The sequence below is a fragment of the Sinocyclocheilus grahami genome, unplaced genomic scaffold (assembly GCF_001515645.1).
Source record: "Sinocyclocheilus grahami isolate Dianchi unplaced genomic scaffold, SAMN03320097.WGS_v1.1 scaffold105.1, whole genome shotgun sequence".
NCBI lineage: Eukaryota > Metazoa > Chordata > Actinopteri > Cypriniformes > Cyprinidae > Sinocyclocheilus > Sinocyclocheilus grahami.
In genome coordinates this window covers 1,142,497-1,158,128 of record NW_015505284.1, presented here as the reverse complement: position 1 = coordinate 1,158,128, position 15,632 = coordinate 1,142,497, and the positions used below count along the sequence as shown (strand labels likewise).

Below are 15,632 nucleotides of genomic sequence, written 5' to 3'. Positions count from 1 at the left end.
GGGTGTGTGGTGTGGGGGGGGAGGGGGGGGGGGGGGGGGGGGGGGGTTGCTCATCTTCGTAATCGAAGTAATCAGTGTTGTTTACGTTTAGGAGAAAGCGTGCACATGCTGAACGTAAAAAAACGCTGATTATGTTGATTACGTTCTGGGGAAAGCATGCACACGTTTCATGGTACGCTCCAAAATGGCAGAAGACGGAAACTCGGGAAAAAGAATTGTTGAATAAATTGTTATTTTTGTTTTCTTTGCGCACAAAAAGTAGCTTCTCGTAGCTTTGCAAAATTGATGTTGAGCCACTGATGTCACATGGACTGTTTTATCGATGTCCTTACTAGTGCTGTGTTTGATACATCGATACGACGATGTATCGTCACAGAGATTTGACGATACGAGTATCGATACAGCTGGCCCTGTATCGATATTGTGGCACGTGTGCAGCAGTGGACCGCGCTTAATTTGAATTCGAGAGCACCGTTTAAAATGGAGTCGAAAAGTGCGAGGTTTCTAAAAAATAATGAATAGAGCATAATAGATAGGCTACAGCAAGGTTTAATCTGGCCGCAGAGGAACACAACCTGGGTTGCCTGATATAAAGAGACGCAATCTCCGAAACAGAGCTTCCCATTTGCGCAATACAGAAATATCTGCTAAGTGTGTTACTTATCTTTGTCAACCTGGCAACCATGTGCACACGCTCTCTCTCCACTGTGGATAAATGCGCTTACTTTATGAAAACACTTAGCTTGCAGTTTAGCGATCTCCACTTCAATATACTATTTATTATCTATCTATAAGTGTTTATTTACACGAGAGAGAGAGAGAGAGAGAGAGAGGCTGTGTATGTATGAATTACCACCGTTTCACTGCGTTTCTCTATTAACAGTGAAGCTGTGGCTTTAATTCCTTTAGAAACAATGATGTTACCAGCTCCTTGTTGAGAAAGATAATGTAGCTTTGCAGTCCTGTATCGTATTGTGGCCTCTGTATTGTGATATATATCGTATCGTGACTTTGCTGGTGATACACAGCCTTAGTCCTTACTACAGTTCTGGGTCTGGGAACATTTCAGTTGTCTTGCTGTCTATGCAGGTTCAGAGAGCTCTCAGATTTAAAAAAGATATAAAAAATATCTTAATTTGTGTTCCGAAGATGATCGAAGGTCTTGCGGGTTTGGAACGACATGAGGAAATTAATGACTGTATTTTTATTTTTGGGTGAACTAACCCTTTAACAACTACCTTCCTAACTATTAGTGAGCAGCAAATTAGTAGTTTATTGAGGCAAAAGACATAAAATGGTTTGTTAATAGCGAGAATTGGACCTTAAAATAAAGTGTGACCATATAATTTATATATACAATAATGCTTGAGACATAATTGGTCATTCAGTGTCATTCAACAATAATTCTACTAATAATGTTAATATAAAAGGTGCTAAATTCTGATAGACTTGGGTGAACTAAAGCCATCATAGGACACAACATGCACTGCAGTGATAATATATTTGCTGAACTTATTCTAATTCAGTCACTGGAGAGTGAAATCTACCAGTGTATTAGCCAGTGGCTAACAGCAGACAATATTTAGCCGCAAGGGTGAAATTTAGTCGTCATATGCAAAAGCTTTACTCGCAATGTAGAGGTCCTACCTGGACAAATTTTCTAAAACTTCTGCATGTTTCTGTTTGTTATTTCTTATAAATTATCCAAAAGATAATGATTTAATGGATAGATTAAAAATATATAAACATATAAATGCAGCATAACTTCACCCCAATAACTTACTTTACAACAAGCTGATTGGTTCCATAAGTCAGACAGTGCCGTCGATATGGAGATAGTATGACAGTCTGTTTGTTTTCTCTCAGTTATTCGGATGTCAACAAAAAATTATTTTGTTAATCAGAGCACCGGCAAACAAGGAAATGAAGGAATAATTAAAAGAGACAGACAGAGAGGACAGAGAATATAGAACACTGTACAGAGAAAAATAGGTTTTGACTGTTTGTTTTTAAATTGATTAGCTAAACCCCATCTCCACTGCTCATTCACACCTGCCACCCCATCACCCCGAGGGCAAACCGTCACGATGGCGATGCCCATATGACTGATTTATTGTGCATCATCATAGGTGATTCTCTGATGTTTACTAAAGAGGTCATACAGATGGGACATGTACATGGTGAAGATGTCTATTTATTAATCTGCATGTTTTCATCAGGAACAGATGCTTTCCAGAAGAATCACTCTTTAAACATCTTATAAATCTATGTGTGCTTACTGTGCCTACCATATACAATATGGAGTTCCTAACTAGGAGAAAACCCAGTCTTTGGTGATGTTTTAATTCTGTTCTGGTGGCATACAGAGCTAAAATTATGAAAATTGTGTCAGTGTCCAAATAAGTGTGTGTGTGCGTGTGTGTGTATGTGTGTGTGTATATATATATATATATATATATACAAATATATATATATAGCATTTAATTTCTATATAGCAGAAATTTCTCTATATATATAGCATTTAATTTCTGTTTGCATACCGTTACTTGTTATTTTAATTCTGTGTAGAGGACTTTCTGATCAGGCACTACAAACACTGTGTTGGGACAACACAAAACTAAAATGAAAAAACAAAAAAACAAAAAAATTAACAATACCGGTATCTGCAGTATTGGTAGTAGCAACCTAATGCTGTACCAGTGCAGTCAGAAACGTCCTCTGTCGAACATGTGAGTGTGTATTTGTGAGCATGTGAATAGCATTTGAGGTAATGCAGCTATGCATAAGACATTCTTGTCAAAATGCCCACCTGGTGAGGTAATAATGTAAACACAGTTGATTTGTGAACATAAGATGCAGGACAAGTGCACCATATTGTACCGATGTATCAGGTCTTGCCGTACACATTCAGCCTAAGAGACCTGCTGCTGTCTTGAATATGTCATAGTTTTAATTAAACAACAGTATCGACAGGGAAAAGCCACTTAATTTGTATTAGCCACTTAATTAGTTTGAATAATTTGCATCAAAAACTAAAAGCAGTATTTTCTTAATTAATTTTTTTTATTAATTTTTTTTTATTTTTCCAGAAATTTTAAACTTTCCAGGATTTTTTTTGAATATTCCAGTGATTTTTGGAAAGTTTCCGGAAATTTTCCACCCCTTTTCAACCCTATAAAGGATGTTATCCATTTTTGCTATGATATTGCGAAATTTCACTGGTATTGGTACCTTTGACTTTAATATGACTCAACTTTAAAAATGTATGAGCAGTTTTCTGAGGTGGAGGCCTGTGTGTGCCAGTGTGTCTGTGTGAGCCTCATACACGAATGAGTTATAACGATGGTGTGGAAAGCTGGACTATATCCCATCTGGCCTGTGCGACTAACTCTGACGTAATCTCTGCTGACACAGAAATGCTTAAAACACACACAGAGTGAAAAACAGACCTCACTGACTCAGAAACATGTTGGAGCCAATTGCCGTAATTGATTGCTGTAGCTCATCAATGCTGCTTTATTCTCTTCATATTTTTGTGTTATCTCTCAAAAGTGTTTTTCTCTTTTAGTTTTAAATAAATATGTTTTTTTATATTATATATCACAGTCTGGAGCTCTGAAATGTGCCGCTCACTTGTCAGAAATGCGACTGCTATACTTTCTTTTTGCTGTTTCTTTGTTTGTTTCTTTTCTCATGTTTATTAGGGTCACCTAGTCATGTATAATCAAGATTATTGGTTGGATTTGGTTGTTCTCTCAGATGAACTGTGCTGGATGTGTTCTGTTGTCATGAATGCATTCTGTCTTTATTATTATGGATGCAGTTAATAGTAATGAGGCAGATCAGACAGGATGACACTGCAGATTCAAATGATCACCACAGCTGTACTTTATTAGAGAAAAATGGTAAATATTATTTAAAATAACATTTACACCAAGTTTAACTAGCATAAAATGGTATTTTCAACTAAAATATTCAGAATATTTAACAAGCTGTTGTATGGCATGACATGATTCTTTTGATCTGAATTAATTTAAAATATGTTTTTAATCTATATTAATTTACATAACCCTCTGAATATCTTTAGCCTGCTTTTGAGATCCAGTGTCATGTGATTAAATGTTTTAATATGTTTTTCACAGTTTGTCTGCATCAGCTTGACACGGTTAGCAGCAGAATGTCTTTCTTTTCCACTCTCACTCACATTCCAATCACAATGCCTCAAATCTGTATTGACTAAAAAGAAATATTCAATGAACATTGTGTGAGCGAGAGATATTAACTGATAATTTTGTCTGTACAGTATGCACGGGTCTGGATCCCGGATGTAGAGGAAGTGTGGAAGTCAGCAGAGCTCACCAAGGACTACAGACAAGGCGATGGAGTACTGCAGCTACAGCTGGAGGATGGAAAGGTCAGTGTGTGTGTTTGTATTAGAGCAGTGAGTGTTTATAAGCCTCATCAGACTATTTTCATTAGCATTGCTCACAGTACGATAGGTTTACTGATGTACTTTTTTAGTTTATTGGGATTGGTCCAAGGGAATGATCCCCGCAGCCTTTGTGTTAGCAATCCAGCAGATCATTAACCATTAGCTTAAACGTACCACAGCCAGTCACACTGTCCGAGTACTATAGACAATCATGTAAACACGGGTTTGTAAAAGCACTTGGGAATTGCTCTTACAGTAAATGTATTAATACACCCTTAGCAGTCAAGCACATGGAATTACAATGAAAGCATTTACACATTATATTTGTTAATATGAGACTAATGCAGAATGATGTTAGAATAGTTTACCAACCCTGACTTTTTGGCGTCAATTACATTTTTGTCCATTTTAACTAACAATAGCAATCCTAACAATAATGTGCAAAATACTCCTTAAAATATTCCTTAAAACAATGACTTCAGGTCTAAATGAGTCTTAACTCTCTGTTCAGTGATCTCTAGGGGGTTAATGACAGTAAAAGTGGTGGTGGGAGTTTTATGATCTTTGTAGCAGGGTAAGAAATTATCTTTTCCATTAAGGGGGAAATATTTGCCCCCAGGAGCAGATTTCCTGGGGCATTTATTAACTTTGTAAAGGCAATTTTTATGGCAAATGTATTTGTTTTTATGTCAAATATTTAAATTTAACCAATTACATTAATATAGACTGTTGTTGTTTTTCAACATCAACAAAAGTAATCTTTATACTGCAACGGTGGAACAGAAGCTTTATCTGACATGGCATTTATGTTTATTTAATTTAGTCCGTTTAATGCTGTTCAAAGGTGGCATACTGTACATGTATTTATACAACACAACAGTAGCATAAGGTAAATGGACTATAAATTAAAGGCCAATGAAAAAAAAATGATTGTTGATTATTGCTCTTGATATTGTAAACGTGATTGTTAATGTTGAGTAATATAAATATTTTTTGTTTTTGTGGAAATACCACATCAAATTCTGGCTTCAGACAAAACAAGCCAAGAACATTTTATGAATTAGGCTATTACTTTTTACTGATTAGAAAATCAAGACTTCACACTGGTTATTTTAGTAGCATGAAAAACAAAACGTCTATTTAAACTTAGAATAATTTATATAAAAATTGAGCAAAGAACACTGAAGCGGTCCATGACTTCAGACTAATGTAAGTTATGCACTTTCACAGAAACTCCCATTATAATCACTAAAGCTCTGTACATTGCAAAATTAATCTCTTACTTACAACATTTCTGCACTTTGTTGTTTATGATGATGAGAAAATTTGAAAATGCAAATTCAGAATTCAGTCAGTGAGCATGCACACTAAACAAGTGACAAACCAAAACACCTCTGATTGATTGGTTATCCTGTTCAATGCTGCAAACAAATAGTAAAAAGTAATCTATGCAACATAGAAATCTAATGCAATTGACACATTTCGTTAATTTTCACATTTATCTTTAATTGTAACAGCCATAATAGATTTAGCTTGTGCAGGGGCATTTTTGCCCCCTTTATCTTGAATTTGCAGGGTATGTTTGTTAATTTTGGTGCCAATTTTGTTTCAAGCCCCATTTATTTCGGACCCTGCTTTGTAGTCGTCCATCGCCAAAGGCTGATAGACATCACGATGTTGAGCCGGCATCGTGATCCTCCCCCACCCCCCCCGCAATCCGCCGCATCCCAATACCGTTTTCGGAAAGAAAATGACATGTAGGCGGAACCACTAAAGGGATTAAATATGAGATGGGAGGAAAATATATATTTCAAGATTTTTCCTCGCAGTTATATCATTGGGTAATTATACTACATATATATTTCGGGCATCAGGGAGCCGCTATTATACCTGGCATTGAAACTGGCATCATGCTTTTGAATGCACGATCGCTTTTTAGTTTCACTTTCACTTTCGAGATTCGTAATCGCACATACTCTGTTTGTACTATGGAGCGGCAGTACTTACCACACATACAAGATTATATGTTTGTCAGTGGTATGAGGATCTGCAAATCATTCGCCATCGTCCTTAGTCAAGCTTACTCTGTTTATGTGGTAAGTGAAATTTTATGTACTGTAACAGACAACCGTTACACCGTGTCTACACTGGACACAACAGTTGTTGTGTCGCGCTGCATCAGCTAAAGTCTGTCTACACTGGACACGACAAAGCGACCGTTGAAAATCATTTGAAATTTGTGTCAGCACATCATAAATAGAACGCGGTAGCAGTTTAATGTTGGGGATTTGTCGTGTCGTGCAGAGCCACATCCAGTGTAGACAGCATCACTTATTATAATGTGTTCTATAGACTGATCTATATATAAGGAATCTCTATTATAAATCAGTGGTTCTATAGTATTTTGTCGTGCCGCTCGCATCCGGAATCGTTAGGAATCGTTATTTGTTTTCCCTTATAAGGATTCACGCTTTGGGCACACCCCCTAACTCCCCCCTCCACCCCTGCCCCCGCCGATGTCATCGTCCATCACGATGTTTCACTGTAGACATCGCCAACCCTACTTTGTAGTTGAAAATCATTTGAAATTTGTGTCAGCACATCATAAATAGAACGCGGTAGCAGTTTAATGTTGGGGATTTGTCGTGTCGTGCAGAGCCACATCCAGTGTAGACAGCATCACTTATTATAATGTGTTCTATAGACTGATCTATATATAAGGAATCTCTATTATAAATCAGTGGTTCTATAGTATTTTGTCGTGCCGCTCGCATCCGGAATCGTTAGGAATCGTTATTTGTTTTCCCTTATAAGGATTCACGCTTTGGGCACACCCCCTAACTCCACCCTCCACCCCTGCCCCCGCCGATGTCATCGTCCATCACGATGTTTCACTGTAGACATCGCCAACCCTACTTTGTAGTCATTTCTATTTATGTGGTGTATTTATCTGATGACTTTATTAGCTCATTGCGCTGAATTCCAATCCATCTCTAAACTCTAAATAAAGATTCAGAGAACTAGTTAATGTGTTATTTAAAAAAGGCAGTCGTGTCGTGTCGTTTCAAATCAGTTTAATTTGTATATATCAGTGGATTTGTTTCTTTCAGAGGAGATGTTTTGCGGATTTTTGACAGATAATTTCCATATGATGATGGCCTCAGAGGTTGGTAATGTCAAATTACATTGATTATCTTTTGGCTTGTGACCGATCGCGACAAGTCAGGTTTGAAAATGCTGAAACGTGAATAATTTCTATTTATGTGGTGTATTTATCTGATGACTTTATTAGCTCATTGCGCTGGATTCCAATCCATCTCTAAACTCTAAATAAAGATTCAGAGAACTAGTTAATGTGTTATTTAAAAAAGGCAGTCGTGTCGTGTCGTTTCAAATCAGTTTAATTTGTATATATCAGTTTAATTTGTTTCTTTCAGAGGAGATGTTTTGCGGATTTTTGACAGATAATTTCCATATGATGATGGCCTCAGAGGTTGGTAATGTCAAATTACATTGATTATCTTTTGGCTTGTGACCGATCGCGACAAGTCAGGTTTGAAAATGCTGAAACGTGAATGAGTTTTTCAGTCTGTACCTCACAGAAACCGATCGTCTGACTTCAGAGGATGCTGGTTTCCCCTTAAAAACCAAACTGTCATAATTTGTTGTGCTATGAATTGTGTTATTCAGGAACTGGAGTATAAATTGGACCCAAAGACAAACAACTTACCACACCTCCGTAACCCTGATATCCTGGTGGGAGAAAATGACCTGACAGCTCTCAGTTACCTTCACGAGCCCGCTGTGTTGCACAATCTGAAAGTGCGCTTCATTGATTCCAAACTCATCTACACATACTGCGGTAAACACACACACACACACACACACATACTAGACATATACACTTAATTTGTCTACAATGAATTATTGTGTTTTTTATCGTTTGACCCAGGTATTGTTCTAGTCGCTATTAACCCATATGAGACACTACCCATCTATGGAACTGACATCATTAATGCATACAGTGGGCAGAACATGGGTGACATGGACCCTCACATCTTCGCAGTGGCAGAAGAAGCTTACAAACAGATGGCCAGGTGGGGTTGAGCAAATTAAAGTTAATTAAACTGTTGCTACTTGGTAGCTACCTGAATAAGGCCCTAATATACTCATGGTGAAGTTCAGTTTTCATTCTTTTCTCAGGGGTAAAAACTAGCGATGCACCGATTGCAATTTCCGATTTTTTGGAAGTGTGACGTGCTGATTCTAAGAACTATAATTTACAGCGTATACAAACAAAAATCTATGCAAATTTCAATGCAAAAATTATTTACATAATAAAATAAATTATTAAACATTACAAATCCCACAATCTGGACTAAGTTACAGATTTTCTCTCACTTAAACAACTCTCAAAATGAAGTGCTCTGTGACTGGAAAGAGGAAGAAATTGTTAACTTAAAATTAGTTGCTGTATGTAACAAAACAGATGTCATTTCCCACTATGTTTATAAATGGTCATTTTTTTCCCCCTAACATTATTAAATGTGTCATCTTTCACATCAAATTCTTACTTTGTTTCAATTAATTCAGTTAGAATAATAAGAAACTGTTGAGTTGTTACCATTCAAATGAAATTAATATTAACAAACTCTATCTTTCCACTGCTGAGGAAACCGAAGCTGCATCTGAAGTGGCATTAGATGCATTTAAACAGACTTTTTGATAAAGCTGAGGTGCCATAAATGCATTTACACTGCAAAATTTCAGTAATTTTATAAGATTAATGTTTTATCATTTTTTTAAACATAAAAATAAATGTTGAAAAGATGCAATGATACTTTTAAATATGACTAAACCACCAATAGGTGGCGGCAAATGTCTGTTTTAATGAGTGAGCCATTTATTCATTCATTCAAACGGCTGATTCATTCAGAAACGAGGCATGTGACTGTCTTTATGAATGGCCCACTGAATCATTGACTCACTCGATTCGTTCAAAAACGTGGATTCATGCAGTAACGAAACACCGCTGTGTGTTGCTTGGGGACACACAACAGTCCTGCTGTGGCTTTGATCGGCTTTGATTTTAACTTCTTGTTTATTGAAATACTATTGTATAAAACCAGTGTCACATTGCAATCGTGTTGATATTGATATTCGGGGAAACATCATGGCTGTATAATGTTGCTTACCTAAATCATATTTTGTAAAGATCTTTTTTTTTTCTACCGCAGTATGCATCTCTAAATTTTTGTGAGTTACTTTGTGTGTGCAGTCTCTCTCACTCACTCACTCAGGCTGTGCAAGCCTCATCTGGCACGACATAAATACATTATCAGTCGCCGTTTACACTGAATGCAATTAAAATTAGAATCATTCTCATGCGAAAAGACATGTTTACACGCGACTGTGAGTGTGCGCGTGGCTGTGACGTCATTGTCGGCGCAGCTGGTAATGAAAGCATCAGCTCGGAATCGGCAAGACGCGAGATTGAATTTGTCTCCTCAAATTTGTCTCCCCAATTTGTCACCCTGGCACCATTTTGGAGAGTATCGCAGATGTAAACAACGCATGCAATGTATGTACGTGGATACCAGGGGTGATTCTAAGATTTTCGTTTTAGGGGATGAGGGTATAATAATAAAAAATAATAGTAAACATATAAATTAAATAAAAAAATTATTGAGTAAGGTGGTAAACTAAACTTATTGCATTTTGCAACTTATTGTATTCCACTGTACTGCATAGATAGGTATAACATTTGAGTACTGAATAAGCCATACAAGTCTTCCTGAATCCTGATCTCTCTCTCTCTCTCACACACACACACACACACACACACACACACACACTGTGACGTCATCGTCGGCGCAGCTGGTAATGAAAGCATCAGCTCGGAATCGGCAAGACGCGAGATTGAATTTGTCTCCTCAAATTTGTCTCCCCAATTTGTCACCCTGGCACCATTTTGGAGAGTATCGCAGATGTAAACAACGCATGCAATGTATGTACGCGGATACCAGGGGTGATTCTAAGATTTTCGTTTTAGGGGATGAGGGTATAATAATAAAAAATAATAGTAAACATATAAATTAAATAAAAAAATTATTGAGTAAGGTGGTAAACTAAACTTATTGCATTTTGCAACTTATTGTATTCCACTGTACTGCATAGATAGGTATAACATTTGAGTACTGAATAAGCCATACAAGTCTTCCTGAATCCTCATCTCTCTCTCTCTCACACACACACACACACACACACACTCAAGTTTACTTAGTTATCTAAATGGGGACATTCCATAGGCGTAATGGTTTTTATACTGTACAAACTGTATATTCTATCACCCTACACCTAAACCTACCCCTTACAGGAAACTTTGCACTGTAATTAATATGTTTTATATTAAATGTAAAATGGTTTTATATATAGTATGTGTTTATATAGCCTATGTGTTAAGGGCTTCATTTTCGCTGGAGAAAACAGCTGTGGTGTGATGAGGGGTGAATGCAGCGAAAACTTTACAGGAGATGGAAAACCGATTGCTCCCCCGTGATATTTTGTAAACTGTCTTTATGACAAAGAACTGCACAGATGCAGATATTATAACAATCTATCGATAAACACACACCTTGTCCTCTGCTTCTTGCTCTGCGCCGCTGCGGAATGAAGAACGCAAAAGATTTAAAGAATGTTAGACCACCAAGAATAGAGCCAACTGAGTTTCATTGTATGGACAAAAAAAACTGAAACATTTTGCATAATATCTTTTTTTGTGCTCCACCGAAGAAAGTCATGCAGGTTTGGAAAGACACAAGGTTGGTTAAATTACAGTCTTTTCAATTTTAGGTGAACTATCTGTTTAGGTACAGTATGTTCAATGAAACTGTGCTTGCATTGCATTCACAAAGCATTCACTGTTTGCATAGAGTATGTCTCTGGCTTTACTGTCAGTTGTAAAGTGTGTGAGTATATGCTTTACTGCTCAATCTGAAGAGAAGGATTGTAGGTCAGGATGTTGCTCACTGCAGCCCAGCCAAAAATAGACCAGCCACGGTAATGTTTCTCTCACTTCTTCTCAATGCAGCTGCAATGGTTTACACAATTGAACCTGTCTGTCTGAAATTTTCATTGGATGGCTGTGTTGCAGCAAAAGCTACAGTTTAGATGGAGCATCATTTCATCAAAGCCTTGTGTCTTTCCTCAGTCCTACACCCCCAGAACACCATAGGAACCACTCACAACACTTAGCAGCTGAGTGACAACCATCCAGACACCCTAGTAACCCCTATCATTGTGTAGAAACAACTTTAAAGCAATAGTTTTAGATGGACAAACACCATTCACATTTTCTTCAAAAAAGTAGAACTTATTCTTTTTTCCTTGCATTTATCTTGCATTTTTTTCCCATTATGCAGGGATGAGAGGAATCAGTCCATCATTGTGAGCGGAGAATCGGGAGCAGGGAAAACTGTCTCAGCCAAATACGCCATGCGTTACTTTGCTACGGTCAGTGGCTCTGCCAGCGAAGCCAATGTGGAAGAAAAAGTTCTGGCATCCAACCCCATCATGGAGGTGAGTTTTTCCTGCATCACTAGATCAGTGCGCCATTCTGGACTCAGTACTGAGACTTGGGTTGTTTGTTTTTATGAAGGGCTTTAATAATACAGACATTCATATCTCAGAGAGCCAAACCCCTTGGGCTGAGAGACTAAAAGCTCAATGGCTGAAAATGAGTGTCTTGTTCAGAGCGTTCTATTTGCCCTTCACTGCATGGTCTTCACCTCCCCAGGGCTCATTTCCCTCGGAACAGCAGCAGGGAGAGTGTTTACATGTGTGTATGAGTGCTTGCATATGTATTAGTGTAAATTTAGTGTTAGCATGAAAGCTCATATGACCTTCTCTGCTGTCCTCAACTCATTTATTTTTTCTGCATACTTAAAGACCTACACAATCACGGTTTCAGAAACTAGCTACCTCATATAAATGTTAGCATGCTAAAGCATCATAGGAACTCCAGATGTGAATGCACATAATTGATTACTTTGTTTTTATGGCAGTATTCCATATATTCTTCACAGACAAAAGTAGAAAAAGTGCTGATTAAACAGTCAAATTATTAATACCATACTGACAAGTACCAATATAAATAATTTTAAAATATGACAAATTGGCTGTTTTACCACTCTTTATTTGTGCTATGCAAGTTCCAACTTATTAGAATAAGGTACAAATGGGCTAAAGGCACACTTTAAAGGGGTGATGAACTGCCTTTGTTTTTGTTTTTTTATTGTGTACTATAATCTGAGGTCCACTTATAATGTTATACAGATTTTTACATCAAAAACATCATAATTTAGAAGTAATAGGCTATTTTCTGTCCTGTTTTGACCCCCCCCCCTCATCGGAACGCTCTGTTTTAATAGACGTGGCGGATTGTAGACTTGGAAGTAAACGCCCACTGCTATGATTGGCTAACAGTTGTGTATATTTGACAGCCTACATCCTTCATAGATGGACACTGCTGTGACCCCCCCATCAGAACGCTCTGTTTGAATAGGCGTGGTGGATTGTAGATTCGGAAGTAAATGCCCACTGCTAAGATTGGCTAACATTGTGCATGTTTGACAGTCTACATTCCTCATAGAAGGATGCTGCTGAGATTTAGTTTAACAATGCATAAATACTCAATACATATAAAAAATCTATAATAACAGACAAAGCAATAGTGACCACGTAATGAAAACAGTTACTCACACTTGTGTCTTGCAACATTACTGTCGGATCCAATATAGTCGGCACATCATTGTCTTTTAGTTTCAATCTTTCTGAAATTCCTGCGTCGAATTGTGCTTTGTTTGTAAACGAATCCGCGGTAAAATTAAAGGGTTAGTTCACCCAAAAATTTTAATTCTGTCATTAATTACTCACCCTCATGATGTCGTTTTAAACCCGTAAGACCTTCGTTCATCTTCGGAACACAAATAAAGATATTTTTGATGGAAATCTGAGAGCTGTCTGACCCTGCATAGACGGCAATACAACTGAAATGTTCCAAAGTCCAGAGACGTAGGGTCAGACAGCTCTCAGATTCCATCAAAAATATCTTAATTTGTGTTCCGAAGATGAACGAAGGTCTTATGGTGCGTTCACACCAGACGCGAAGCGAATATGCGCATCGTGCTACTCGCTCTAGATTACTCGCGGGATGTTTTTCGTGTCACTCGCGTGAATAAAAACAGCGCAATCAACCATGCTGGAGATAACTACAATCGCTGTTTTGTACCTGTTGTCAAAAAGTCCCAAATACAATGGAAAGCCAAACGCCGACGTGTCTGGGTTCACAGCACCATCCAGAGGAGGATGAATAATGTTAGGATCCTGTATTAATGTGTGTGTAACATTTTACTACTGTATATATATACTGATATTACTATTATTTTTATTATTGATAGCAGCATCTCTGTAGCCATGCTAATAAAATACAACTACCACTACAACTGATTTTAACGGTTTTCTACGCTCCAGACCTATATAATAACAGACGGCTGCAATAATGCTCTCTTCTATTGTCTGATTCAACCAGACGTGCCAATAAGCTCTTCGCTGATTGGCTTGCGCGAGAACTCGTTAGGCGAATTTTCCGCTCGAGTTGTAATTTTTGAACTTCCGCGAAAGACGCGATTGAGGCGAATATCTCGCGTTCGGGGCAAACGTGTCGTGCATTTCACGTCATTCGCGTCGCCTGGCGCGAATTCGCCTCTACTCGTGTCTTTGCATTGACTTTGTATGTAATCTACTCGCGCGAATAATTACATTTGCGTTTGGTGTGAACGCACCATTACTGGTTTGAAACGACATGAGAGTGAGTAATTAATGACAGAATTTAAATTTTTGGGTGAACTAACCCTTTAAGTGAACAAAGGACCAAGTTCAAACTGACGCAGTCTGAAACTTCATTAAAAATAAAGTTCATCCAATCTTTCCTAATGTTGGGATCAGAAGGAAGGCAATGCAAAGACTGTTTTTCCACAACTTGGCACTGCACAGCATCTTGTTGTCTTCAGAGCCATCTTTATCGTTCAGTTTCTGTGTAGACCTAGGTTTTCTCGTCTCGTTATTTACACTACATGCGCGAATCGGTGGGCGGGGCTAAACAGTCAGTGATGTAGAAGCAGGCGTTGATCTTCTTCTGCAGAGGCGGTGCTTATCCACACTATTACATCATAAAGTAGAACATTCCAAAAGCTGTCGTTTTGGCAGACTGACTTCAATATAAGCTTTTTTAGACGAACACGAAAGTTTTGAGTTCTGAAACTTACAGGATGTTTTATTATGTCTTATGTCAAAAGATCAAGGCCATTTTGGTTTCTTATTTCATGACCCCTTTAAGGAAAATCCGGCTTTCACTACTCCCATAATGTATGATTGCTAAATTATTGAGCACTGATGGAGCAATACATTTTGTGGTAAAATAAATAAATAATAAAAGTTTGTTTATTTATTTATTTATTCATTTACTTATTTTTTACACGTCATATAAATGCATGAGGTGGTACAAATACTTCAGCTAAAATATTTTTTTTCATAATATCAAAACAATTACTTCGGCAAAGTTTGTACCATATTATCATTAAGTTTCATGATGTATGATCTAAGCTTGTGTAGTCAGATTGAATGAATTTGTGCCTTATAAGGATGCTGCTCATTCAGAAGCTCGCTGCTTGCTGATTCTGATAGTGTTCGTCACCAGGTTTCTGCTCTGTGGGGGAGGAGGTATCAACTTCCTGACCTGCTGTAGAGACCCAGAGATGCAACACTGTGTGTCGTCTCCCACACACATGATCTTGCTGTCCCTGTGTTTTTAAATCAATAACCCTTCTGTGCACTCCTTAAACTTTTAAACCTGTCCTGTTCTATAAAAATAAAACAACGACAAAGAAACCCAAAGATCAGTCCAGTACTTGCACTCAAACTGATGTCTTTCCTCCTCTCATTTCCAGTCCATCGGTAATGCCAAGACCACCAGGAATGACAATAGCAGTCGTTTTGGGAAATACATTGAGATTGGCTTTGATAAGAAGTATCACATCATTGGTGCGAACATGAGGACATATCTCTTGGAGAAATCACGTGTCGTATTTCAGGTAAGGAACAAGCATGCATAATGTATACATACATACATACATATATATAT

General features: G+C 37.7%; 1 protein-coding gene across 1 annotated transcript in view; it reads left to right on the top strand.

Annotated features, from left to right (window-relative positions):
- Positions 1 to 15,632, top strand: part of LOC107588547 (unconventional myosin-Va-like) — an 83,640-nt gene that overhangs the window by 11,664 nt on the left and 56,344 nt on the right. The window contains exons 2-6 of the mRNA XM_016276683.1: positions 4,304 to 4,414; positions 8,123 to 8,294; positions 8,385 to 8,529; positions 11,854 to 12,010; positions 15,439 to 15,582. Coding sequence (XP_016132169.1) covers positions 4,304 to 4,414; positions 8,123 to 8,294; positions 8,385 to 8,529; positions 11,854 to 12,010; positions 15,439 to 15,582 — 729 coding nt within the window. The remainder of the gene's footprint in view (positions 1 to 4,303; positions 4,415 to 8,122; positions 8,295 to 8,384; positions 8,530 to 11,853; positions 12,011 to 15,438; positions 15,583 to 15,632) is intronic.